Raw genomic sequence first — 26,765 nt, 5'->3', positions numbered from 1 at the left:
GGTGCTGAGTTAGAATTGTTTACTAATGCTCCTTCCTGGCTAGGTATGGGTACTCCAGAGGTCCTCACTTGGAATTTGGCCGTGGTACTAGGGAAGAGGTAATTCTCCTCCATATCACCTAGCTGATGGGGGTGTCTGTGTGACCCGCAACATCTTGGGAAGATCTGTGTTGGTGGAGGGCTCGATGGAGGGCTCCCTGTATAATCTCCCAAGCATATATGTCCACCCGCAGCTTGCCACCTCCACTCAGGGATGTGGTTTTATCTCTCCAAGCCGGTAGGCTAATTATGGGGAGTGATTTCAATGTCATCCTGGGTCCCTTGGACTACCTTAGCACTTCTGGTGCGGACCTAAGAATGGCAGTGGGCTGGCCGGCTGGGTCTCTGGTCTGGTGCTCTGTGATGCTAGGCAGGTATTGTAGGAAGCGGGCTCTGTATATACTATACTAAAATGAGATCTAGTGTGCACAGAGCCCAGTGGAACCCAAAAGGTATGCAGAGGTAAAGTAGATAGCACCTCACTCTCTATTTGTGGTAGTGTGGTCGAGCAGTAAGGCTTTATCAGAGGACAGTGTTGAGCATTAGTTGTACACAGTCGGAAAATGGTTTCACACACTCAAAGACTGAACTTCCAGCCAATTGCTTTTGTATAAAAAATATTCTTTTAGTTATTTTATTTCTTAGAACCAAGCAAGCCTGGCACTGGTAAGTGATACATACTTTGCAGTAAATATACAGTTTGTAAACAGTCTGAACTGCAATTGTAAATGTACTTTGATTTGATTACAGTAGTGTTACTGATAATGCAATGCTGTTCAGAATACAGTACATATACTTTGTATAGGATTTCTAGTAGAATATCATGTAAGTTACTTTTAGATTACTTTTCTTACACAGTGCAGTATACCTGGATACTGCACTGGGACATTTTGTGTAAACAGGTAAGTAAAAGCGTTTAGGTTATTTAGTTACAGTTTTAAAGGATTTCTTAGATTTTCCAATTCCACACTTAGAAACTTTTCATAGAAAAACAGTCAATGTTATCCTATGGAGGAAAGGAAAATGCTACTTACCAGTATGCATCTGTTCTTGGCATGTAGAGTTGCAGAGTTGTACACTATGCATAGATCACCACCTAGTGTTGGGCCCGGATGTTTGCAGTTTGTTATTGTCCTGAAAAGTTCTTTGGAAGTCACAAGATAGGTGACTCCTCCTTAGGACCACATTGCGCATGGCCATCGGCTCCATCCCCAGATTGTTTTTCTCCATTCGGGAAATGATGGGGCTTTGCAAGTACAGGAAGGATGCCCGTGTAATTTGTATCTAATTAAGATAATACTGGAACAGATAAAGGTAGCCGGGGAGGTGGGTGGGCGTGTACAACTCTGCAGCTCTACATGCCAAGAACAGATGCATATTGGTAAGTAGCATTTTCCGTTCAAGGCATATGAGCTGCAGATTGTACACTATGCATAGATTATGTAGCAGTACCCACTCTTAGCGGTGACCACCCCTATCTGTTGCAGTAGTTTGGAATAATGTTTTGAGAACATCCTGGCCCACATTAGCTTGTTGTTTTGTTTGCACATCTACACAATAGTGTTTTGTGAATGTGTGCGGTGTAGCCCATGTGGCTGCTCTGCAGATGTCATCTAGGAGAATGTTCCCTAAAAATGCCATTGAAGCCCCTATCTTTCTGGTAGAGTGGGCTTTAGGAGGAACAGATAGCGTACGTTTAGCTTTGTGGTAGAAAATCTGTATGCATTTGACAATCCATCTAGCTATTCCAGATTTTGAAATGGGATTGCCCTTGTGTGGTGGTGAGAAAGACACAAAAGGTTGTTTTGTCTTACGAAAGGGTTGTGTTCTTTCTATGTAGTATAGCAATGCTCTTTTGACATCTAAAGTGTGAAGAGCTCTTTCTGCTACTGACTGTGGTTGCGAGAAGAAAACGGGCAGCTCCACAATCGATTGAGATGGAATGGAGAAATGACTTTAGGCAGGAATTTTTGATTGGTACGCAGAACCACCTTATTTTGATGCTTATGCAAAAAGGGTTCTTGAATGGTTAGTGCATGTAGTTCACTAACTCTGCACAGGGAAGTAATAGCTACTAAGAACGCAACCTTCCAGGTTAAAAATTGTAATTCACATTTGTGTAGGGGTTCGAAGGGAGGCCTCGTTAGCCGTGTGAGAACAACGTTTAAATTCCATACAGGTGAAGGTGGTACTCTGGGAGGAATTATTCTCTTAAGGCCTTCCATACAGGCTTTAATGGCAGGCACTCTGAACAGAGATAGATGTTGTCTGTTTTGCAGATATGCTGCTATTGCAGCAAGATGTAGTCTAATAGACGTATAGGCTAAGTTACATCTTTGGAGATGCAGTAAGTAACCTATAATGTGTTGAATGGCCACATCCAAGGGATTAATATCGTTGTTATGACAATATATTACAAATCGTTTCCACTTGGCTGCATAACATGCCCTTGTGGTAGGACGTATAGCTTCTTTAATGACATTCATGCAGTCTGGAGGAGGGTTCAGATATCCAAATTCTAGGACTTCAGGAGCCAGATCGCTAGGTTGAGCTGTGCCGGGTCCGGGTGTCTGATCTCTCCACGGTTCTGAGTTAAGAGATGTGGAGACCAGTGTAATTTTTGGTGCGGTACTACAGACAGTTGTCGCAGTGTGGTATACCACGGCTGTCTGGCCCACGTTGGAGCAACTAGGATGAGAGTCAGAGAATGCTGCTGTAGTTTGCGTACTACTAGTGGCATGAGTGGTAGAGGCGGAAAAGCGTACGCAAATCTGTTTGACCAATTCATCCATATCGCACTGCCTTTGGACAGTGGGTGTGGATATCTGGCGGCGAAGCTTGGGCATTTTGTATTTTCGTGGGTGGCTAATAGGTCTATCTGAGGTTGTCCCCACATCTGAAAGAATGGCTGAAGAACTTGCATATGAAGTTCCCACTCGTGGGTCTGCTGTGTTTGACGACTTACCAGATCCGCTATAGTATTTTGTACTCCTGAGACATGTTGGGCTAGAAGGAATATGTTCTGAGGTATGGCCACCTCCATATTCCTTGTGCTAGTTTAGATAGTTGCAGGGAATACGTGCCTCCTTGCTTCTGTATGTAATACATTGCTGTCATTTTGTCTGTGCGGACTAACACAGCTTTGTTTGCTACTTGCTTCTGGAAAGCTTTTAGTGCCAGGAATACTGCTAGTAACTCCAGATGATTGATGTGGAGTATTTTTTGTTGCGGTGTCCACCTGCCTTGCATGGTGTGTTGCAGTAGGTGGGCTCCCCAGCTGGAGAGCGATGCGTCCGCAGTCAAGATTATCTGAGGAACTGGCTCTAGGAACCGTTGTCCCGTGGAAAGGTTTTTGGTGTTCCACCACTGCAGAGAGCGATGAGTTTGACCGTCTACCAACACTAGGTCTGTTAAGTGACCTTGAGCCTGGTTCCATTGACGTGATAAGCACTCTTGCAGTGGACGCATTTGAAGTCTTGCATGAGGTACCATGAAGATGCAAGAGGCCATCATCCCTATGAGTTGCATGAACACTTGCTGGGAGGGAGTGTTGTGGCTGAAACTCTGTTAGGAGAGTTTGCATGCTGGCTATCCTTGCTGGGGTGGGATGAGCTAGCGCTGTTGAGGTGTTTATTGTGGCACCTAGGTACTGTTGTACTTTGGATGGCTGAAGATGAGACTTGTTGTGGTTTATTGTGAACCCCAAGTCATGGAGCAGCTGATGGTGGCATGAGTGTGTTTTGCGCATTGTTTGTGTGAACTGGCTTTTATGAGCCAGTCGTCGAGGTACGGGAAGACATGGATGTGCTGTCTTCGTAGATGCGCCGCCACCACTGCCAAGCACTTGGTGAACACCCTTGGTGCTGTTGTGACTCCGAATGGGAGTACTTTGAATTGGTAGTGCTGCCCGTCTATTATAAACCTGAGATACTTCTTGTGAGCTATGGGAATGTGAAAGTATGCGCCCTTGAGGTCTAGAGTAGCCAGGAAGTCGTTTTGTGACAAGAGAGAAAGGACTTGTTGGAGTGTGACCATGTGAAACTGGTCTGACTGTATGTATGTATGTATGTATGTATGTATGTATGTATAAATAGTTTTGTAACGCACACTATTACTGGGGAGTATCCTATACTGTATGTATATGTTTAGCGGTCTGAGGTCTAAAATAGGCCTTAGAGAGTCGTCCTTCTTTGGGATTAGAAAATACAGAGAGTAAACCCCCTTGTTTTGCTGGTGCAAAGGAACTAGTTTTATTGTACCTTTTTCTAGCAGAGATACTACTTCTTGCTTTAACAGTGACAGATGTTCTTGTGACATTGGACACTGTTTGGGTGGTATGTTTGGGGGGGGTAGATGTTAATTCTAGACAATAACCTGATTGAATAATTTGCTGCACCCACCTGTCTGATGTGATGTTGATCCATGCAGGCAGGAACTGTTGGAGTCTTCCCCCCACAGGAGTGGAATGTTGGGGGGGAAGGGGAGGAAAGTCATTGGGTATGAGTGGTGGCAGAGCGGGAGGTGTTGTTCTTGCCTCTGCCTTTGTTGTTGTTACCCCTGTAACCCCCTCTCTGGTAGCCCTTGGTGAATGTGGATTGGCCAGGGGTTTTGTAAGAAGAGGATGGACTTTCTGAGGAGTAGCCTCTTGTGTTGCCTCTGTACGATGAGCGACGAAAAGAACGTCTGGGAGCTTGCTGCTGCAAGGCTCCCATAGATTTTGCAGTGTCGGTGTCTTTCTTCATTTTTTCCAAAGACACGTCAACATTTGGGCCAAATAGGTGTGTTTCATCAAATGGCTGATTAAGTATGGAGTTTTGCACCTCATGTTTAAAACCTGAAATACGTAGCCAGGCATGTCTACGTAGTAAGGTGCTGGTGTTGATTGCCCTTGAGGCAGTATCTGTAGCATCTAGGGCACAACGGATGGAAGTATTTGTGATATTTTTACCTTCCTGTATAAGTTCATTAGCCCTGTTCTTGTATTTGTCTGGTAGGTGCTGCATTAAGGACTCTAGTTCGTCATAATGTGCCCTGCTGTATCTGACCAGCAAGGCTTGGGTGTTGGCAATGCGCCAGATGTTAGCTGCTTGTGCCGCAGTTCTTTTGCCAGAGGTGTCAAGGAGTTTAGATTCTTTGTCTGGTGGTGAGGCTTCCCCAGTTGTATGGGAATTAGCACGTTTACGTGCATTGGATACCACTAAATAATCTAATTGTGTCGGACCTTTAATATAAGCTGGGTCTGAAGGGGCAGCTTTGCATTTCTTCTGCTTGATGACGCCCTTAAGCATTGGTAAGATGGTTGTAGACCTTTGTGTGTTGTCAAATGTGTCTAGAAGGAAGTCTTCCTCCACTGCGTCAGTGTGTAAGTCCACCCCATGATATTGTGCAGCCCTCTGGACTAGCAGGTTAAAACCTATGGTGTCCTCTGGTGGGGAAGGTCTGGAAGGATAGGCATCATCCTGTGGGACATAAGTCACATCAGGGGTGTTGTAATCATCCCATGGATTAGGTGACTGAGGGGGACTATTAGCCTATGGTGGGTAATGTGCACCTCCACCTTCATAATCAGAATCTGTGTGTACATCAACGTCTGGATTAGGAGATGGTGTAGGTGAATGCTGTGGTGGAGGAGGTGTATGAATAGGAGCAGTATGCGGAGATGGAGCAGAAGGGACCTTTAATGGAGAGGTTGCAATGTCTCTCTGCAGGGGGAGGAGGTACTGGCGCCTCAAGTGGTCTCTTCTTGGAGCTGAGAGTCAATTGTCCCATTTTGGGATCCTTTACAAGAGTTTTTTGTTTTGGATCCGGTGTAAAAAGTTCTTGTGAGTCAGGTACATCCTTTGGCGTGCAAATTTTTCAGCTCCGTTGGTTTTGTAGGCACCGAGTCGGCAGTTGGCCCTTTCGAAGTGTCTTTTGAGGGAACCTGCTTTTTCGGTTCCGAGGGTTTTTTCGGCTCTGATGCATGTGAATCTGGAGCTTTGGCTGATTTTTTGCTCGGCTCAGAGTGCGGTTTCGGTGTCGATGAACCGCTGCCAGTCTTCGGCGCCGTGTGCTTGGGTGTCGAAGCAAAGGTTGACGTGAAAGAGGAAGATGTCTTTTTCTTCGATGTCGGTACTGGGTCGGCACCGGAAGTAGGCGGCTCGAGCCCGAGCCGCCTGAAGGCTTTGTTGTCTTCTTTGCCGGGCCCGAAGGTTAGAAGCAGTGTCTCGGTGTGCACCCGAGCCTGAAGGTGAGGGTGTGACCGGAGCCTTTTTAGATGATGTCGAGGAAGGGGTGGGGTCGACAGTCTTACTTACGACCCGTTGAGCTGGAGTGACCTCCTCGACGTCGGAGTCTTCGGCATCTGATGATCCGATACTCTCTTCGGCGTACTGGTGTCCTGGCACGCCAACGCCTTCATCAAAGATGTCGTCGGGGATCGAAGCTGACGAGCGAGCCATAGTTCTTCGAGCTCGTCGGTCCCGGATTGTCTTCTTGGAGCGGAATGAGGCACACGCCGAACAGTCTTTGGCCTCGTGCTCCGGTGAAAGGCACAGGTTGCACACCTCATGTGGGTCAGTGTGGGGAAACTTCAACCCACATTGAGGACACTTCTTGAATGGCGTCCTTTCCATGAGCCAGAAAGTGAGGCCTAGGTAGGCCCGAAGGCCTTCGTCGACGACCGGAATCAAAGACTTCGAAGTTGGTAGAGATTCGCGTCTTAGACCGCGATCGAGACAATACCGTCGAACTGGGTGAGGATTGCACGCCGAAGGAAAATTGGTTCAAAACCGGAGCGCAGGAAACACATTGAGCCCAATAGCGGAAAAAAACAATATGGGTGATGGAGCCGATGCCCATGCGCAATGTGGTCCTAAGGAGGAGTCACCTATCTCGTGATTTCCAAAGAACTTTTCAGGACAACAACAAACTGCAAACATCCGGGCCCAACACTAGGTGGCGATCTATGCATAGTGTACAATAAGCAGCTCATATGCCTCGAACATAGTGTTATCGGTTCAAAGGTAAATACTTTGTTGTGGGAGTTGGTATTCTGGGGTTAGACTCAGGGTCCCTCAGGGTCAAGGATGCACTCTTGTTACACCCTCAGCGGCAGTAGGGCGGCCTGGGGGAAGAGTGCTGAGGCCCAATGTTATCCACTGGGGAATAGGGGGCCTCAGGTTGGTGGCTGCTGACGAGCAGGCCACTGGGTTGTGGGAGCAAAGCTCCTGGACTTAAGCTCAGGGCAAATGGGGGTTTACGCCAGCACAAAAGATGTACCCTCAGCGGCACTGGGGCGGCCGGGTGCAGAGTGCTGTTCAGGCGTTGGGCCAGAACCAGTGGGGACCAGTTGCTGAAAGCAGCAAGTGGCCCGGGGAAGCTCACAAAGGCGGCAAGCCTTTGAAGCTTCCCCTTCGCGGACCCTACCCTTCCTGGGGGTGGAAGCTTGACACCTCGTCCCAGGATGTGCACTGTTTCAGGCTCCCAAGAGCAGCAGGTTCTCGACCCAGGGGTCCAGAAACATGTCTGGTAGTGGCAGCTGAAAACAGCCACTCAGCCTGGACAATAGGGGTAGGTCGTTTTTCAGGGGGCATTTCTATGATGCCCTCTGTGTGCATTTTTCATTAAATCCCACACTGGCATCAGTGTGGGTTTAATGTGCTCAGTAGTTTGATACCAAACTTCTCAGTTTTCAGTGCAGCCATTATGCTGCTGAGGAGTTCGTAATGACAAACTCCTAGCACCATATACTCTTAATGGCAGCACTGCACTTACAATGGACTTAGACACTGTAGGGGTACAGGGCTCCTGCGTTGTACCCTCACCACTGGTGTAGGGTACCCACCTAGAGGGGTGACTGATCTATGCCAGGGCAGTGGGTTGTAGGCATGGCACACAGGGATGTGTGCCATGCCGACTCTTCACTTTCTTCTGCACCAAGACACGCAGCCTGCAAAGGTAGTGTGTGAGTGTAATGGTACAGGGCCTCTAAGGGTGGCACAATAAGTGCTGCAGCCCTTAGAGGTCTTGCCTGGTCACAGTGCCCTTGGTACCTGTGGTACCATTTACCAGGGGCTGACCTGTGGCCAGAGATGGCACTTGGGTTTTGATTTTAATGCAGGTTTAGGGAAAGAACATAGGCCCTGGGCACCTGACTGGCAGGAGCCCAGGGCACACTCAGTCAATTCACATTAGCAGTTCAGCAAAAAGTGGGGGCTACCATGCAGAGCAGCCCATGGCTCTCTCTGCCCAAGTAGACCTTTCCCTGCGGTGGCCACTGACCTCCTCTACAAACAAGACTCTTGCATCCTCATCAGGGAAATTTCAGACCATGCTCTGGTCATCCTTCAGGTGGATGACACTAGCAAGGAGGGAAAAAGACAAATATGGCATCTTAACGCCTGGTTCCTTAACGACACATAGATTGTCCTAGCCCTGTAGACCGACCTATAGGTACGCACAGACTCAAATAGGGCAATTGGAGATTTCCATCATAAGGTTCGAAACCCATAATGAGGGTAACCTAACAGAACTTCTGAGCTGTCAATTTGCGGCGGAGAGAACTGAGGTGCGGCAGCTATGTCTGGATAAGGGTCCCACAGATACTGAGAGGCCTCGGCTGGAAGAGATTACAAAGGAAGACAAGTTGGGCAAGCTTCTGCACTGGCTGGTCACGAGGGAGTTAGCATCGAGTGGAATGCCCAATGTTATTAGTCCGGACGGCACAAAGGCCTAGACAGGCCCAGCAGTGACCGCTGTCTTCGAGAGCTATTATGAATTGCTGTATGCTGCAAGGTCTCACCCCCCTTATGAGATGAGGCGCCCACTTATTGAAGATATCTCATTGCCTACACTAACCCTCATGGAAAGAGAGGATCTTGAACAAACCTGCACAGCGGAGGAGCTCAGTGATGGCTTTCTGAGCTCAATCCGGGCAGCACTCCAGGCCCAGACAGGTTCTCCGCGGAATACTATAGTAGGTAGTGTAAAGTCATCTTGCCCCTTCTCCTAAATATGCTCACTGGAAGCTCTAGAGAGCCCGGCTGCAATATGACCGCCATTTGGTGAGGCTCTGCGGCAGGACAGCGAATCCGTTAATTATCCAGTACATGACTCCAGCATCAACATTATATAGCAGAACAGGGGCCTCTGGAAGCTGATGGGGCCCGAATGATGCTGATCACTTGAAACTAAGTGCCTGAACAATACCTGAGAGCAGACCCAGAGCTGCCAACAGGCACCGCAGCCACAGTGTGGAGGCGCAGCTTGGCTGGAGCCGGAGATACTGTGGCGTGGCTTGGCCAGAGGGAGTGGAGCCTGGAAGCTATAACTGCCGGGAGCCAGGAATGTGATGTATCCCTCTTCTCGTAGATGTGAAGCGCCGTGAATGAACTGCTGCACGGTGGAAAGGAGGCACCTCACAATGCAACTAATAAGGCTACAGAAGCAGCCATCAGGTAGATGCCATGGGCCTTCCAGAAGAGGCTTGCCCGAGCTGACCAGAGGCTGCCATTGACCTCAGAATAAGGTAGGAATACTGCTGGGCATGTGGGAACACTGAGAGCAACGAGATGGGCTAAAGCTGCAGCACGCTTGACACAGCGTGTGGCTGCTGGGACGAGACGCTGCAGGAGTGAAGAAAGCGAGTCAGCAGGGGATTCTTGAGCCCAAGGTGAATAGATCTTAGGGGTGGTTTGGCGGCCCTGGGACTGGTGTGACCTGCATAGCAAGTCAGGACAGCCACCATTGTACGATACCCTCACTCCATTGGCGTAGAAGCAGGCAGGAGAGGCCGGTGACGAGAGACCTGACAAGATGTGGGGTCTCAGATGATCACAGGCCCGAGAGTGAATGTATGCAACCCAACATGCAGGCACCCATAGAGGCGGTGGAGTTGTGAAAAAGGGAGGTGACCACGGTCACTGAGAGATACGACTGGATTTATAGTAACTGCACCAGTCTACACTGGCAACACAGTGTCGTCTCCAAAACGATCACATCCTGGTACCTGGTCTACATAAGTGTGCGCTTACAATTGAGGGCAAGAAAGGACAAATGCCTGCTGGCAGGAGGGGGTACCTAGAGGCTTCCCGTGAACCAAGTTGTGCTCCTTAAATCAAACTCCCTGCCCCAGGATCAAGAGTTTCTGGGTGGCAGAGAGTGCGGACCCCCGCTGGGGACAGGAAGACGCTGCTATAATGGGTAAGTCGGACACTGGGCAATCCAAACTGGTCTTTGAACAGCTGAAGCCACCGAAAGGCACGACCACCATGGAAGAAGGCCAGCAGGAGACAGAACTAGACGGTGCATCCTCCTGAAACCTGGACATCTGTAAAATGTTCAGGGATCTCACGCAATCCCTCATGGCTATTAATAATAAAATTGATTCTCTAACAGACAGATTTGACCGTCTAAAGGAGAAAGTGACCAGTCATGACAAACGTATCAGACAGGTTAAGCAATGCGCCTCCACACTGAAAGACGAAAGTGGCGCGACACAAGAGAAATTCTTTGGCATGGAAAAGATATTGGAGGCGAATCGGAACAAAAATGAAGATTTGGAGGACAGGTTCCGGCGCAACAATCAGAGGATCGTGGGGGTTCAGGAATCCACCGCAATGGCCAGAGTTGAAGACTATGTAGAAGAAATGCTGAGGGCTCTCTTCGGGGACTCGCTATCTTCCGTGTGTACGGTGGAGAGAGCGCACAGGTCACTGGGACCAAGATCCCCACCGGGGACGCCTGCTAGACGAATAACTGCACACCAATCAAATTATAGAGACAGAAGACACTGTGTGAAGGTTGGTGAGAGGCCAGCAGATTGTTATTTATCAGGGGAACAATGTATCCTTTTACCCCGATTTCACCTTGGCAGTGCAGGAGGCTAGGAGAGAATTTGTGGCGGTCAAATGCTCACTACAAAAACTGGATGTCAAATACTCCCTATTCTACCTGGGGAAGCTGTGCATATTCCATTCTGGAAAGACCTGTACTTCAAGGACCCGAAGGCTGCAGCTAGATTCATACATGACCTACGCCCGGCCAAGCAGACACCACGATCGGAAAAGGACTCAGAAGAGAAGGGCCGCATCAGTGACAATGACTGACCACATAAGCGATATCTCCACAGAAGGCCACTAGGGCCAGCCTCCACATGACAGCAATGGCCGAACCACAGGGACATAAATACCCTCTCTCCTCATTTGTTTGTCATATAACTATGTGTTGATGCCTGCTTTATTGGCAGTAAGGTGTATCCGCTTAACTGCACACATATTTTCCAGCCACCCAGCTATTTCTAGCTGGGACAAGCCGGACATCTAGTGGTTCTCTCTCAGGGATGATCCCTACTTTATGTTTGGTTAAAAAGGCCTTAGACGGCGATGATGGAGTCAGGAGGCTACTAATCAGCCTGTTTGGGGGGTTGGAGTGGGTGAGGGTGGGCCTTATTTAGGGTGTTTTGGATGTGGAATTATGGTTTTGAAGTCCCTTCTTCCTTCCCTTCCCCTTTTGTCCCACTGGCCTCCTCTCCATCGGCTGCCCCTCAGGGGTACCGACGAGTGTGGGGAAGTGTCTGATGCTGAATGATTGGATGTATGAAGAAATGAGATGACCCGAGTAAAGTTCATCAATTGGAATGTCAGAGGCCTGAATGATAGGCGCAAAGTGAGAATAGTTGCCATACACCTAGATCACCATGGGGCAGACATATGCTTTCTGCAAGAACTACACTTAACAGGACATACTTATAAATGCTTGCGCATGAGGTGCATAGGCAAAAAGTATGTAGCAAACTACTCGAATTAAACACATTGTGGCCATACTCATTAGGAAGGGACTACTTTGGCGTATGTGCACAACTCTATCTGACACACAGGGGAGGTATGTGATGCTGGAAGGTACGCTGGGGGTATACCCAATGAGGCTGACTTCATTATATGGCCTTAATGTAAATGATCCAGATTTCTTTGCAGAGATCTGGAGACTTGTTGACATTCTTGGTCCGGGTGCGATCCTATGGGGGGGGGGGACTACAATGTAGTGCTAGATCCTCAGAAAGAGAGATAAGGAGATACCAGTCGCCCCCATCCCAGAGCAGCATCGCAACTGCATACTATTAGGGCTGAAAATGATCTAGTTGACATCTGGCGGAGTAAAAATGCTAACAGTGAGTGGGGCACGTGTGTGTCCCCGGCTAGTCCGTCCTGATTGAGAATTGACTATTGGCTGACCTCCTGCAATGACTTGGGTCACAGGGGCGGCGCACTTGCCCAAGACCCTCTCTGATCGCTCTCCGGTGCTGGTTGAACTGAACATACCGTGATATACGAGCAGTGCGTTCAGCTGGCGGCTCCCGCCTGGAGCTTTACGTGACCAGGTATTTCAGGAAACCATTAGAGAGGCAAATATAGAATATTTTGCCCTTCATGACGATACAGGGGAGTCCTCCTCGACTTTACGGGAAGCATTAAAGACTGTCATGCAGGGGAATACATCGCTAAGCAGGCCGGTGTTCTGCGCTTGCTGCGAAGAGATCTCAAGCGAATTGAAGAGGAGATATAAGCCTTAGAACAGGACTTTTTTACAACTAAAAATAATGAGATACTGTGCCATATCAGAGTGAAACCCACTATCTTGGCAGGAAGACAAGGTCTCGGAGATACGGAAAGGGAGACCGTGTGGGCAAGACATTGGCTGGCCTCCTTAAAAAGTCATGGCAAGTGCCTTTATTACTGGGCAGTGCATCCCGTAATGGTAAACAACTGATTGGTGGGGAGACCCTGCCTTCAGGGTAGAGGTTTCACTGATTGGCTTTGACAATCTTGTGGGTATGCTTTACGGCATGCCGATCCCTCGCTCACTACCAGAGATCACCAAAATAGTCTTCTTTACCTGGAGAGCCTCCCTGTGATGGACAGGGTAGGAACTGCGAGTGATGCAGGAAACCCCCTTCTTAGTTGGTGAATGGCTGGACGGGTGGCACACCTCGAAGGGTTCAAGGGCTGAGACAACATTGGCATTTCCCAGTTGGGCAATGTCTGGGAGGGCGACTACATGAAATCTTTTCAGGACCTCAAAAATGCGTTTTCCCTCCACATGTCACAATTCTTCAGATAACCTGCAAATCCATTACACGCTCTCCTGATATACGGAGACACTGGCTGGAGCACGATGATAAAACTGACTACTTATGGGCCAGCTAGCCCAAAGAGGCATCTCCAAGATTTATAAAGCCCTGGTTAATTATTCCCCATGTACACTGATGCACTTGAAGGAGTGATGGGAAGGGTAGCTGGGACCGATGGATGAGGCAGTGTGGAGGGAGGCATGCATGGCACTAAGTACTCTAGCCATCTCAGGCCAGTTGCGTCTTGTTCAACTGAAATATCTGCTTTGCAGTTAGTAAACACCTACGCATCTGTGGAAATCCCACAAACTTTCCAGCCCTACATGTACAAGATACCGGAGGGACACAGGTGACTTCTAGAACATGGTACTGGCTGGCAATATTTCGTACTTATCAACAAATCTGGGTCAAAGCCTTGAGACATCCCCCAGGATTGCGTTGCTGGGTCTCGTGGGCAAGATGAGAGGCCCAAGAGGAAACGGAACCTTAGTAGGGCTTGGCACACTGTTAGCGAAAAGGGATGTGTCTCTGGAAGCCCTGACAGTAAGGTAGTTTAGGGTCCAGTATGGACTGCTGTGCGAAACCGGAGAAACTGATTTTTCTATCCCAAGGTTGGCCTGAGAAACACAGAAATATGGGGGAAATGATGGGAGTACTACAGGCTAGGCACCATGAATGTATGAACTCCAAGGTGAGAGAAGGGCTGAATGTGGCCCATTACTAGTAATGCACATTGGATCCGCTGTGTGTGCACGATTACTATGAGCCTATAATAAAACTAATAAAGTAGGATGTACTAACACTTTCTCTACAGACACCATTGGTAACCCTCCACCCATGGCCTCATTTAACTGACTACTTTTCAGCTTCCCAGTTAAACACTCCAATAAAAAGAAAAATATTTTAACCAACAATCTCACTGATATTCTTTGCTGATGGAAAGCTGGGTCACTTACTCCAGCAACCCAGTAATCACCAAGCTAATCATGCCAGGCTTCGATATGCTACACAAAACAATCTGACAGAAGTGGCTGTCGGACCCTAAAACTCAAGAAGTCAACTTACAGTATCAATCAACAAACTTTGAACACCCCTCTCTTCAAGACAGTTGCTACAATGTTCCCTCTCCATTCCCTCTCCCTTCATCTTCATGTGCTCAACATCTCCCTCTACTCAACTCCTGCCCTGCTTCAACACCATGCTTTTGACAATACCGTTGATCTGCTACTGATGGCCATCATTCCTCAGGTTGCCAAGTCTCACTTCAAACATAAACCCTTCTGGCAACTATCAATAACTATAGCATCTGTTTGGATACTGACCTCTTTAATTGCCCCAGTTAACTAATTGTTCAGCATCTGCTTTTCCCAGCCCTGCACCCTGATAAAGAGTCTTCCATACAAAGTATTCTGTCAAACATACACCCCTCTTGAGAACATAACTACGCTGACTGTTCATGCCTCTTCCACTAACTCCAGAGAAATCAAAATGCTGCCACTCATCTTCAGCTCAACCTTGAATAGAAAGACCACATCACTCCTGACCTGCATGTTCCTCAGGGCTCCTAGTAAGCAGACTTCTACAGTTCTAGTTATTCTGCTCTGTGGACAAACCTTTGCATACAAACCCTGGAACCTTCTTTCCACACAGATTCTGAATTTGTGCAACTACCTGGCATTCCAAATGTTCTTAAAAATCTAGCTTCTCCATAATAAGCCTGACCACTCTTGCCACACCCTTTGTCTTCCTTGGTCTCAGTGCCAAAAGATGATATCCATGCCCATAATGGGATTTGTACTGTTAAATATTCAAAAAATAACAGTGACAAAGCTTAACCATCGGTGACTTCACATGTGATGTACACTGGAAAGGTAAATTATGATAGCTGGGGCCAAAAAGCATTTCATTTTAGCTAAATGTGTGCTACACGAACGAACACCAGACAGCCACGCAGCCCACAAGGACGCCTCACGCAAACATCACCACCTCATCAGACTGGCCAAAAGATAATCCTTCAAGAGCCGCCTGGAAAACAACGCACACAACAGCAAAGAGCTCTTCAGCAAGGAATTCTCCAACCTCAGCGCCAACACCAACGACATTTCACCCTCTCAAGATCTGTGCGACTCAATGGCCGCCTTCTACCAGAAAATCGCCATAATCCACGCCAGCTTCGACAACACAACCGCCCCCGCCAAATGGGACTCCACCACCCCAGCGAACACCACCCACGGCAACCTCCTAACCTCCTGGACCAACGTCAACGACGACGAGACACGCAAGACCATGAACTCCATCCACTCTGGATCACCGTCAGACCCCTGCCCACACCACATCTTCAACAAGGCCGACACTGCCATCGCTCCCCAACTGCGGAAGATCATCAACATCTCCCTGGAGACTGCCACCTTCCCGGAAAGCTGGAAACACGCCCATATCAACGACCTCCTGAAGAAACCCAAAGCAGATCCCAAGGACCTCAAGAACTTCCGGCCCATCTCACTGCTCCCATTCCCGGCAAAGGTTATCGAGAAAGTCACCAACGCACAGCTGACCCACTACCTCGAAGACAACAGTATCCTAGACCCGCCCCAGTTCGGATTCCGAAGAAACCACAGTACAGAGACAGCCCTCATCGCAGCCACAGACGACATCAGGACTCAACTAGACAATGGAGAAACATCGTCCCTCATCCTCCTGGACCTATCAGCCGCATTCGACACAGTCTGCCACCGCACACTAAAGGAACGCCTCCAAGAAGCATGAATCCAGGGAAAAGCCTGGACTGGATCACTTCCTTCCTCTCCGGAAGAACACAGAGTGTACGCCTCCCCCCCCTTCCGCTTCAAAGCCACCAACATCATCTGCATTTTCACAAGAACAAGGGAACCCAAAAGGTATATCATAGGGACCTTGGGCAGTATCAATTTACAAAAGACAATGGTATATGTGGACAGGATAGCAAAAAATAATAATCATACATTTCTTTGTTGTTTTGTCTTAAATGATGTGGGTCACGGCTGTGCCCACTTGTTATCTTGGTCTTAAAACTCCCTCTATGAAATTGATCATTTAAAATAAAATTCTTGTCCAGCTGGACAAAGAAACATACTACTTATTAGGTGTATGATTATTATTTTTTACAAAACCAACATCATCTGCGGCATACCCCAGGGATCATCCCTCAGCCCAACGCTGTTCAACGTCTACATGGCCCCTCTCGCACAGGTCGTCCGCTGACACCACCTCAACATCATCTCCTACGCCGATGACACCCAGCTGATCCTCTCCCTCACCAAGGACCCGACCACCACCAAAACGAACCTCCACGAGGGATTGAAAGCCGTCGCCGAATGGATGAGGAACAGCAGACTGAAGCTGAACACGGACAAGACGGAGGTCCTCATCCTCGGACCCACACCCTCAGCCTGGGATGGCTCCTGGTGGCCGACCGCGCTAGGAACAGCACCTACCCCCACCAACCTGGGAATCATCCTCAACTCCTCCCTCACAATTGCGAAGCAGGTCAACACCGTCTCCTCCGCCTGCTACAACACCCTCTGAATGCTCCGCAGGATCTACAAGTGGATCCCCACCGAAACAAGAAGGACTGTCACCCAGGACCACGTCAGCAGCAGGCTAGACTACGGCAACGCACTCTACACAGGCATCCCGGTCAAACATCTAAACGACTACAACGTATTCAAAACGCCTCCGCCTGACTGATCCTCAACATCCCCCGCCGCAACCACATCACCCCCCACCTGAGAGATCTTCACTGGCTCCCCATCGAAAAGAGGATCACTTTCAAGCTCCTCACCCACGCACACAAGGCCCTCCACAACACCGGACCAGCCTACCTCAACGACCGACTCAGCTTCTACACCCCCACCCGCCAGCTCCGCTCCGCCAACCTCGCCCTCGCCGCAGTTCACTGCATCCACTGCACGACCTCCGGTGGCAGATCTTTCTCCTTCCTCGCCGCCAAGACTTGGAACTCCCTCCCCACACACCTACGACAGACCCAAGACCTCATCACCTTCAGAAGACTCCTCAAGACCTGGCTCTTCGAGTATTACATATGAGGGCATACCTGCATGAGCAGATATGCCACTGTGCTGGTCAGTTCCATCACTGCCAGTGCAAGTGAACAGGGAAGCCATTTTTAGGTTTAAAGTATTTTATTAAGGCATAAAAAACACGGGGAGGGGAGCAGGAGGTCAGGCAAGCATACAATACAAGAGGCAAAACGTTGCAGCGAGTCAGAAGAAGAAGAGGGAGGCAGGGTGCCCCAGAGGGTAACAAGGCAAAAAACATAAGGCAGTAAGTCACTGTAAACAACCCCCCGTAGGCCCCCATTCCCTAGGCAAGGCCAAGCCAGAATAGCGCTCTGCGACACAGCAAAGGAGAAGCATACCATACCACCAGCCCCTCGACCCCAGAAAAGGAGAAGAAAGAAAAGCAAGGAGGAAAGAAAAGAAAACAACACCCCAACATCCCCGTCCGAAAAGCAGCATTAGAAGCATATAACCCCACTTCCCGCCCCCAGCCCCCGGTCCCCAATCCGCTCAATCACTCCGCCGCTGGCGCCGGCGGTGTCAGCCTAAGGAGGCGCAAGTACCGTGGGCACGTTAGCTCGCGAAATTCCGTGGACAGCAGTGCCAAAAAGGGATGCCAGAGCTCCTCAAACTGGTCAACATTCCCAGCCACCGTTAGCGATATCTTCTCCATACCCAGTACCTGCCAGAGCCTATGCAACCAACCAGTGATAGAGGGGGCAGTGGGGGTGCGCCAAAGGACAAGTATGTTCTGAACGGCTGAGCCTAGCGCAATCGCAATCTGCCTGCCCCTGCGGGATTTCAGCGGATACATCAAGTCATTGGGGAGGCCAAGCAAGACATACGCGGGGAAGCGCGGGAGCTCAATCTCAAAATGCCTATCCACCTCATCTAAGACTTCCTTCCAGTAGGCCGACAGCACCGGGCACTCCCAGAGAATGTGCGTGAGGGTGCCCTCCTGTCCGCAGCCGCGCCAACAACCCTTATCGCCTAGTTTGCGCATCTCGTAGAGCCGCTCCGGGGTGTAGTACCAATAGGTGGACACTTTAGTGAAGGTTTCCGTCAGCCCAGTGTGGTACGCAGAGTGCCTCGCCCGATACGCAATCTTGTCCCATTCCTTGTGGCTCAGGGTCCTGCCCAGTTCCCTGTGCCAGCGCTCTCTCCCCGGGTTATGGTAGTGAAACGGCGGGGGTTGGAGAAATTTATACAAATCAGTGATGAGTTTGGCGTCCGAGGCCCGGGTCACCAACCATCGCTCATAGGGCGTAATCGTACGGGCGGCGACGTCACGCACTGAGGGTTGAAGAGCCCAGTGGCGGACTTGCATGTAGCGCAGTCTGTCCCCCTCCGTCAGGCCAAACTCCTGTCGGAGCTGCTGGAAGGGGAGCACGCCCTCCGGCCCGTAGATCTGGAAAAGCGCTCTACATCCCGCACTCACCCAGTGGGAAAAGGCCCCCGGCTCCAGACCCGGAGTGAAGTCCGGGTTGCCAGCAATGGGAGTGAACGGCGACGGAAAAGTGGTGAGCTCCCGGAGCTCACACACCGCGTCCCACACTCTTAGCGGGACCCGGGTGATAAAGGAGGCGTAGAGGTTAGGCGGGCGGTGAACGCGCCGTAGGAACGGGACCTCCTGGAGGGTACGGCCCGCAACTGCCTGGTCTTGAAAGAGCCAGTGTTTATCCGATTCCCACCGGCACCACTCCACCAGGTACCGGAGCTGCGCCGCCTGAAAGTACTTCCGGAGGTCCGGGACCCCGAGACCTCCCGCCTCCGGGGCAAGCATGGAGAGGACCGCTTCATCCGAGGCTTACGGCCTTGCCACACAAAGCGGGAGATGTCTGCCTGCGCTTGCCGTATCCAGCCCACGGGGGGCTGAAGAGGTAGAGCGCGGAAAAGGTACAGGATCTGGGGCAGTATCGTCATCTTCACCGCCGCAATACGGCCCAGCCACGAGAGTAGGCCCTTGTTCCATCGGCCGAGTTCCTCCTTCATCTTCTTGCCTAGAGAGGAATAGTTAGCTGCGACCATGGCAGGCAGGGTGGGAGCAAGCAAAATGCCCAAGTAAGGCACCGTGGAGGAGGACCACTGCAAAGGGAAGAGACTTTGAAGGTCCCGTCTGGTGTCGGCAGAGAGCGACACATCCAGTGCAGCCGACTTGGTCATGTTCATTTTAAAGCCCGCAACGCGGGCAAAAGCGTTCAGCTCCTGGATGCAGGCAGGGAGCGACCGCCTGGGGTCATCTAGGGTCAACAAGACATCGTCCGCGTATAAGCTGACAGTGTGTGTGTATTGCCCCATCTTCACCCCAATGGCGTCCGGGTTGTCGCGGATCCTCTGCGCAAACGGCTCCATATAAAGGGCGAAGAGGAGCGGCGAGAGAGGGCAACCCTGTCTCGTGCCGCGCTCAATGGTGAAGCTGCTGGAGCTGTGTCCGTTGACACGCACTGACGCCGACGGTCTCCTATAGCAGTTAAAGACCATAGTGCGGAACTTCTCGCCGATTCCCAGTTTCCCAAGGACCAGCTCGAGATATGGCCAATGAACCCTATCAAAGGCCTTCTCCGCGTCGACCGATAGCAGCATCCGCTCCCCCGGGACGCGTGAGGCCTTTTCCAGGACGTGCGTCACTCTCTTCGTGTTGTCGACCGTCTGCCTACCGGGTACAAAACCGGCCTGATCCGCCTCCACCAAACCTGGTAAGTGTAGACCCAGTCTGGCCGCCAAGATTCCGGTGTAAAGCTTGAGGTCCACATTTAGGAGCGAAATGGGCCGGTACGAGCCGCACAAGGTCCGGTCCTTCCCCGGCTTGGGGATAACCGACACAGTCGCCGAGAGGAGGTCCGGTGGGAAGGCGCCCGGTTCGGAGAAGGAGTTGAACAAGCGAGCCAGGAGAGGAGCAACAGTGGGACAGAAGGTCTTGTAGAACAAGGCCGTGTAGCCATCCGGGCCTGGGGCTTTGCCATGCTTCAGCCGTGCGATCGCGGAGATGACCTCCTCCACGTGAATGTCCCTCTCTAGGTGTTCCGCCTGGGAGGGGTCCAAGGCCGGGAGGGCCACGGATTCCAGATAGGCCTCAGCCTCTCCCGGTGGGGAAGAGTCTGAAGCGTACAGTGCTTCGTAAAAGGATTGAAAGGTATCGGCCACCTCCGCGTCACCAGAAACCGGGATCCCATCCACTCCCACCAGCTCCTTCACCACATTGCGTTGCTGCACAACCCTAAGCCTATGGGCCAGGAGCTTACCGCACCTGTCTCCGCCGGTGTAAAAGGCATGTTTCAGGCGCAGCGCTGCGTACTCCGCCCGATCTAGATCCAACGCAGAGAGGAGTTTTCGTGCCGCCTTCAGTTGCTTCCAAACCCGAGGTGCCCCCGTCCGGCGGTGGACCTGCTCAAGCTCCCTAACCTGCGCCGTCAGTTCTTCCCTCTTGCGCTGGCGTTCCTTATTTTCCGCCGAGGAAATGGAGATAAACTCTCCCCTGACGACTGTTTTCAAAGCCGCCCACTGTGTAGCCAGGGACGTGTCAGAGTTGTTATTGTGGGTCAGGTAGTCCTGGATGACCTCCTCCACTCGCTTCACCACCGATTTCTTATGGAGAAGCGTGTCCCGAAGCCGCCACGTCCCTCTCGAGGGGGGGGGGCGCCGGCCACGCAAAAACTCCGGAGACCGGCGCATGGTCGGACAGAGACAAGACCCCGATGTCCGCCGCCATGGCGGCCGAGCGAAGTGGGCCGCTCACCAAAAGATAATCCAACCGCGAATAAGTGCGGTGTGCGTGGGAAAAGAAGGAGTAGTCCCTATCGGTGGGATGCATGGTGCGCCAGAGGTCATGCAGGTCCATCTCTGCAATCTGGTCCCGCACCGCTTTAGAAAGCTCCCCTGTCTGCGGAAAACGCTGGGCAGACCTATCTAGAGTGGAGTCGAAGACCATATTCAGGTCTCCCCCCAGGATGACATGGCGATCGGGCGAGGCAGTAACGTCCACCAATACCGAGTCCAGGAAACGATCCTGGTGGTCGTTTGGGCTGTAGACCGAACCAACCGTAAAGGTAACACCTCCTAAGCGCATGCGATACACTAAGAGTCTCCCCTTCTGCTCGGCATGTTTATACAGCACCTCCCCCCTAAAGGAGCTGGCTAGAAGAATGGCCACCCCAGCGGTCTTAGTCGCAGCAGAGGAAAAAAGTTGCGTGGGGAACTTGGCAGAGCGCAACCTATGGCAATCTCTGGAGAGTAAATGGGTCTCCTGCAGGAGGCAAATATCCGCCTGCGACCCCTCCAATAGGGAGAGGATCGCCCTACGTTTTACGGGGTTATTCAGACCCTTGACATTAAGGGTCACTACTTTCAGGGGTGGCATCGCCTCCAGGGAAACAGCGCTCTATGCAGCGGGCGGGGGATCAGCGGAGGGGGCGCGCGGGGTAGGGGCGCAGGGAAGGCCAGAGACGGCATCGTACTCGTTCGGACAGCTTCGGACGGGACCCCCCCCACAACAAACCAGCAATGAAACCCCCCCAAAAACCATTGATGGCAACCGGCCAAAACAAAAAGCAAAAAACAACACCCCATAGTCTCAGTCTAGCCCAAATGGGCGAGTCTGCAGAAAACAGTCAAGTGGACGTCCAGCCACACACCACCCCCCCGCCCCCCGACCCCCAGCCCAGCATCGTGAAAGCTAAGAACCTCTCCCCCCGGAGAAAATTTAGGCCGTCAAGGCCACACCAGTAGATTCAGGCAAGTTCCTGGCCGCAGTCCTCAGGGCCTCCGCCATGTCAGCTCTGATGGTGGGCGAGTCCGGACGACTCACTGGCGCTGACGATGGGCGCCTTCTCGACCTCCGCCGGCCCCGCCTCTCGGGGCGACTCCATGCGGGGGTAGCCCCGTCCTCCTCCGTAGCAGTAAGGCCCAGCACCCCGCAGACATCCTGTAAGGAGCGCAGCTGGTGCAGTACCCCATTCCAACGAAAGATAAGGCGGAAGGGGTGACCCCAGGAGTAGGCTGTCTTGTGCTCTCGCAGAAAGTCCGTAGCGATGCGGAAAGACCTGCGCTTTTGCAGTGTGATGGCAGACAGGTCCTGATAGAGCGCCACAGGTCTTTCGCGGAAGGTCAATGGTTGCTTCCTACGGGCCTCAGTCATGATGCGCTCCTTTAGAGGGAAATCCGGCAAGAATGCCAGGATATCAGGCGGGGGTGCCGATGACTGGCGCTGGCGGCCCACCCTGTGTGCTCTGTCAATGCGGATGGGGAAATCCGCTCCCTCCTCCAAGATGTCACGGAACAGGTCCTGCAGATAAACCACTAGGTCCGCACCTTCATCGGCGGATGGAACACCCCGGACCCGGATGTTGTTCCTCCTGGACCTGTTCTCGAGGTCCTCCGAGTGGGCCTGGAGCTCGACACATTGCTCCCGGAGGCGGAGGACGTCCTGTTGGAGATGGGTTATCTCCTCATCGCGGCGTTGAGCCGCCGTCTCCACCGTCTCGACCCGTTCGCCCAGGCCCTCGACTTCCCTGCGCACCTCCCGGACCTCTCCAGCCACTTCGGTCTTAAGAGTCTGAAATTCCTCCTTGAGGGAGGTGAATAAGTCCTCCATGAAGGACCGCGTGACCGGCGGCTCGCCCGCAGTTGCTTCCGTTGATGCCCGGGAGGCCCCCGGGGACGGCTGCGTCCTGTCGCGTAGTTGCTGGGACCTGCCGAGCATTTCCGGCAAGGTGCGATCACCCCGTGCCGCGCCACGTCTTCCAGTCATCTTGGGGCCCGGCAAAGCCCAGGGTTAGTTGCTGTAGGCGAGCGCCATCGCTCGCGGGCACCAGATGTGAGGCCTTCGCCGAGGACAAGGGTGGTGCGTCACAGGCGACAAAATGGCGGTCCGGGCATGGGCAAGACGGCCCTCGGGCCAGCAGGGCAGGCAGCAATGTCCGAAGAGTAGGCCTCCCGTCTCGTGTTCCCGGGGAGGGCAGTAGATGAGCTGGCGCCAGAACGAGTCGAGGCTCCCGTGTGCGAAGGGCGCGGGCAGGGGCCACCGGGCTCAGCCACACAAAGACAAGATGGCGGGAGGGTGGGACCCAAGAAGGCAGCCCGGGCCAGCAAGTCCGTGGGCAACTCTCAAATGATAACGGGTCCGGAAAGTGCAAACCCGGTGCCTCCCCCCATCACCAGTCGATCGCCCGGCTCGGGCACTGCTCGAACTCCGCCATCCAGCATCTCCGGGCGCGGAGTTCGCAAGGCGTCGCCCCTCGAGACCCCGGGCAGTGGGGGGGTCGCCGGTACAGAGCTAAAGTCCGTCGCCCAGCAATGGTGCTTGCCACCAGGGCACCGCCAGGAAGCCACCTCGCTCCGCGGAGTCCGCCTAGTCCGATCCTTCGAGATCTCCGGCGTTCCGCTTTTCAGCACTCGGGCCAGCCAAGGTGCGCGGACAGCGCCGCACTACGCTCCGCCTCCAGGCTCCTCTCCTCGGGGCGGCCCGGGCTCTAATCCTCGGAGCGATCTCCGAATAAACTTTTCGGGAACTTCCCCCGGGGCTCCAGAAGTCAAAGTGGCACCAAAATGTGCCCCGGGAACTCCGGCACAGTTCTCTCACCCGCAGTGCAGCCGCGGGGGGAGAGAGGCGCAGGAATCGGGGCTCGAGCTGAGCCGGGCCGGAGGAGCTACGGGAGGAAGCGTCCGCTCACCCCGCCATCTTGGCCACGCCCCCCGGGAAGCCATTTTTAGAACATGTACTGGACAGTGGTGAAAATGGGTTCCCCAGCTACATGATGGCTTTACTGAAGATAGAGATGTTTGGTATAAACTATCTCATAATAATAAACCCACACTGATTCCAGTGTTGGATGTATTAATACATGCACCCAGAGGGCACCTTAGAGTTGCCCCCTGAAAACCTACCACTCCCTGGGGTGTTGGCTGTCTGAATTCTGCAAGCCTGCCACCAGGCCCTCAAGGTGAGAGCCTTTGGTCCCAGGAGGACAGAAACAAAGCCTGCTCCGGAAAAGGGTGATAACACTTCCTCCCACAAAAGACCTGCTGATTAGCATTCCAAGGCAGGGGAGCTTAAAAAAACTACCGCCTTTGAAATGCGAGTCTGGCTGCCCTCAAGGGAGAGTAAGCCGACCCCCTTTGTCCAGAGCCTTATGGCACCTGGATAGGTGGGAAAATTAGCTAGTCAGGTAGGCATGCCCACCCTCATGCTAGTAACACCCCTAAGGTGGCCTAATCTGAGCTGGACACAAATGTTCAGCGTTAGCCATCTCTGTGTTGACAAACTTAGGAACTCTGGAATAGGGTTATGCCCTCTTCCCACAAGAAGTGGTCATAAAGTGGACGAGTGACCCCAAAAGTCAGCAGCCCATTGGCACATACCCTACACTCCCCCGACATCCATAAATTCAGTATTTAGGGGAACCCCTGGCACCAGAGAAACAGATCCTGCCAACCTGAAAGAAGAAGACATATGTGAAGAGTCACAAAGAGCAAGAACAGAAGATCCAACAACTGACTTGGTGCCAACCCTGCCGGCCAGCTGACTGCGACAATTGCAGTAAAAGATGACTTGTCCTGCAACTGCTGTGTCCCCAAAAGCCTGTGATAACTGCTACAGCTTCACCCAGGAAACAATAGCTCCTGTGAAGTAGCGGACCGGATTCCCTCTGGCACTCTGCAGCAACCCAAGAGACCTGCGAGGACTTGAAGACCGCCAAAACCCAACGCCTAAGGACACCCCTGCACCCGGCACTTCAAGCCTGAGTTAAAGTGGGCCAACTGTGTCAGTGTGGTCCTCCAGAGACGGAGTGCACTGTGGTTTCACCTCTCGTGAACACCCCAAAAGTCACCTGCAGCCTCAGCACGTAGCACCCTTCATGTAAGGAAAACCCAACACCTAAAGACACCACTGCACCCGGCACCTGTTGGCCGTGGAGAAGAGAAACAAAGATGTACCTACATCCCTGAGCATTGTGAAGCCTGTGCCCCCCTGTTGGTTCAGCCAGACTGCCCCGTCAAAGCCTGCAGCCGTTTTATGCAGCAACCATTCTCGATAGACTTGAATTGGGCACCTGATGCTGTTTTGCATCCCTACACTGGGCCGCCCTAGTGCCGCTGGTAGTGTTCTGCTGGTGCTGCCGTGGACCTTGCCCACCACTCACCTTAACTCCTGGAAATTGGTCCCGTAAGTCGCTGTACTGTACCCGAATGTCATACTTGTTCTTCCTCCCACAGGATAACATTGCAGCTTATAAAATGCAATATAAAAGTATTTAAATCGAAAAAAGTACATACCTGATCGAATTGGTTCTAGTGCCTAAATATATATAAAAATACATGTTATTTTTATAAATTGGTGTGGCTTTCCTTACTAAGTCGTGGGCATAATTTATTGGCTATTGTGTGTCTTTGCAGATGTGTAACACTTCTCTCTGATAAGCATAAGGCTGCTTAACCACGCTACCCCCTAGAAGAGCACCTTGGGCTTGCTACAGCAAGCCCTTGTCCACTCATAAGGGAACCCCTTCACTCTTTGGATGCTATATCTTATTTTGATATCATATAAAGAGTCCACTTCCTACAATAGAATGGCTGCATGGTCCGTTGAAACCAGAGTCGATACAGAAGGAATACAGTGAGGGCATGAAATGATTGCTATAGCATAGCCACTTTGGACATTCTGTAGTACCCACCGGTATGAAGTGACAGATTTCTGGCTGAGGAAGAAAAATCATATCTTGCCCCTACCCACTGAGTGTGGTTCTGTAAGGGGAAATCAGAGCAGCTTTGGAGATGCTTTGAAGGGAGGTGGTGGTAGAGGATTGCTGTCCTTGGTGGTGTGCACCACCTCGGTTAACACAGCGCCCAATGAAGCTGTGAAAAATTTAAGCCATTTGATGAACTGGCTGCTCTCTCTATGGCAGCCCCCAGGAAATCCCCCAAATGTCCTATTTTCCTGGTGGAATTGAGGAGCAGGTGAGAACAACCCTAGGGAGCTGTCCTTGAATCTTTCCAGTGAAGTTCCCAAAAAGCCTAGGGTGATTCAGCAGCAACTAGGAATGAATCCTCTGATCTCCATACATGCCTTGGAGCTACTGTCCTGTTTAAAAACATAGACTTCATCACATGTGAAATAAACTCTAATAACAAAGCAAAGGTTCTGGGTGATGCAAGTTTATTACAGAGCTTTTCTCACATCTCAAAGTCTACACAAACAATCAATTAGAGATAGTTCATCCCTTGCTTGTAAGATACACAAATCAAAGAGTACAAGCAAAACAGAATAACTTTGCAATCACCTATATTTGAATTAATAGCATATGCCACTTGGTAGTATTTACGTTTTTGTTAGATATGCACAAGGTATAGCACAGAGAAAAGTAATCTTCTAGCCTGCTGACACCGGTACCAAGGACTAACCTTTTCTTTTTTGTGTTTGTGATCCTTTTTCGCTTTGTGCTTTTCTTTGTTCTTTTTGTGCTTCTTTTTCTGAGGGGATTCCACAGAACTAGCAGACTTAGTCGCTGATGAAAGTAGAGGGGTACCTGAAATACAGAGAAAATAATAGAACAATAAATCAACTAA

General features: G+C 51.3%; 1 protein-coding gene across 1 annotated transcript in view; it reads right to left on the bottom strand.

Moving 5' to 3' along the window:
• The window catches only part of GPATCH1 (G-patch domain containing 1), a 425,367-nt gene that overhangs the window by 61,056 nt on the left and 337,546 nt on the right, over nt 1–26,765 (bottom strand). Inside the window, exon 18 of the mRNA XM_086945137.1 lies at nt 26,601–26,725. Within this exon, the coding sequence (XP_086801263.1) occupies nt 26,601–26,725 (125 nt within the window). The remainder of the gene's footprint in view (nt 1–26,600; nt 26,726–26,765) is intronic.

The sequence above is a fragment of the Lissotriton vulgaris genome, chromosome 12 (assembly GCF_964263255.1).
Source record: "Lissotriton vulgaris chromosome 12, aLisVul1.2, whole genome shotgun sequence".
NCBI lineage: Eukaryota > Metazoa > Chordata > Amphibia > Caudata > Salamandridae > Lissotriton > Lissotriton vulgaris.
This window is presented reverse-complemented; position numbering and strand designations above follow the sequence as displayed.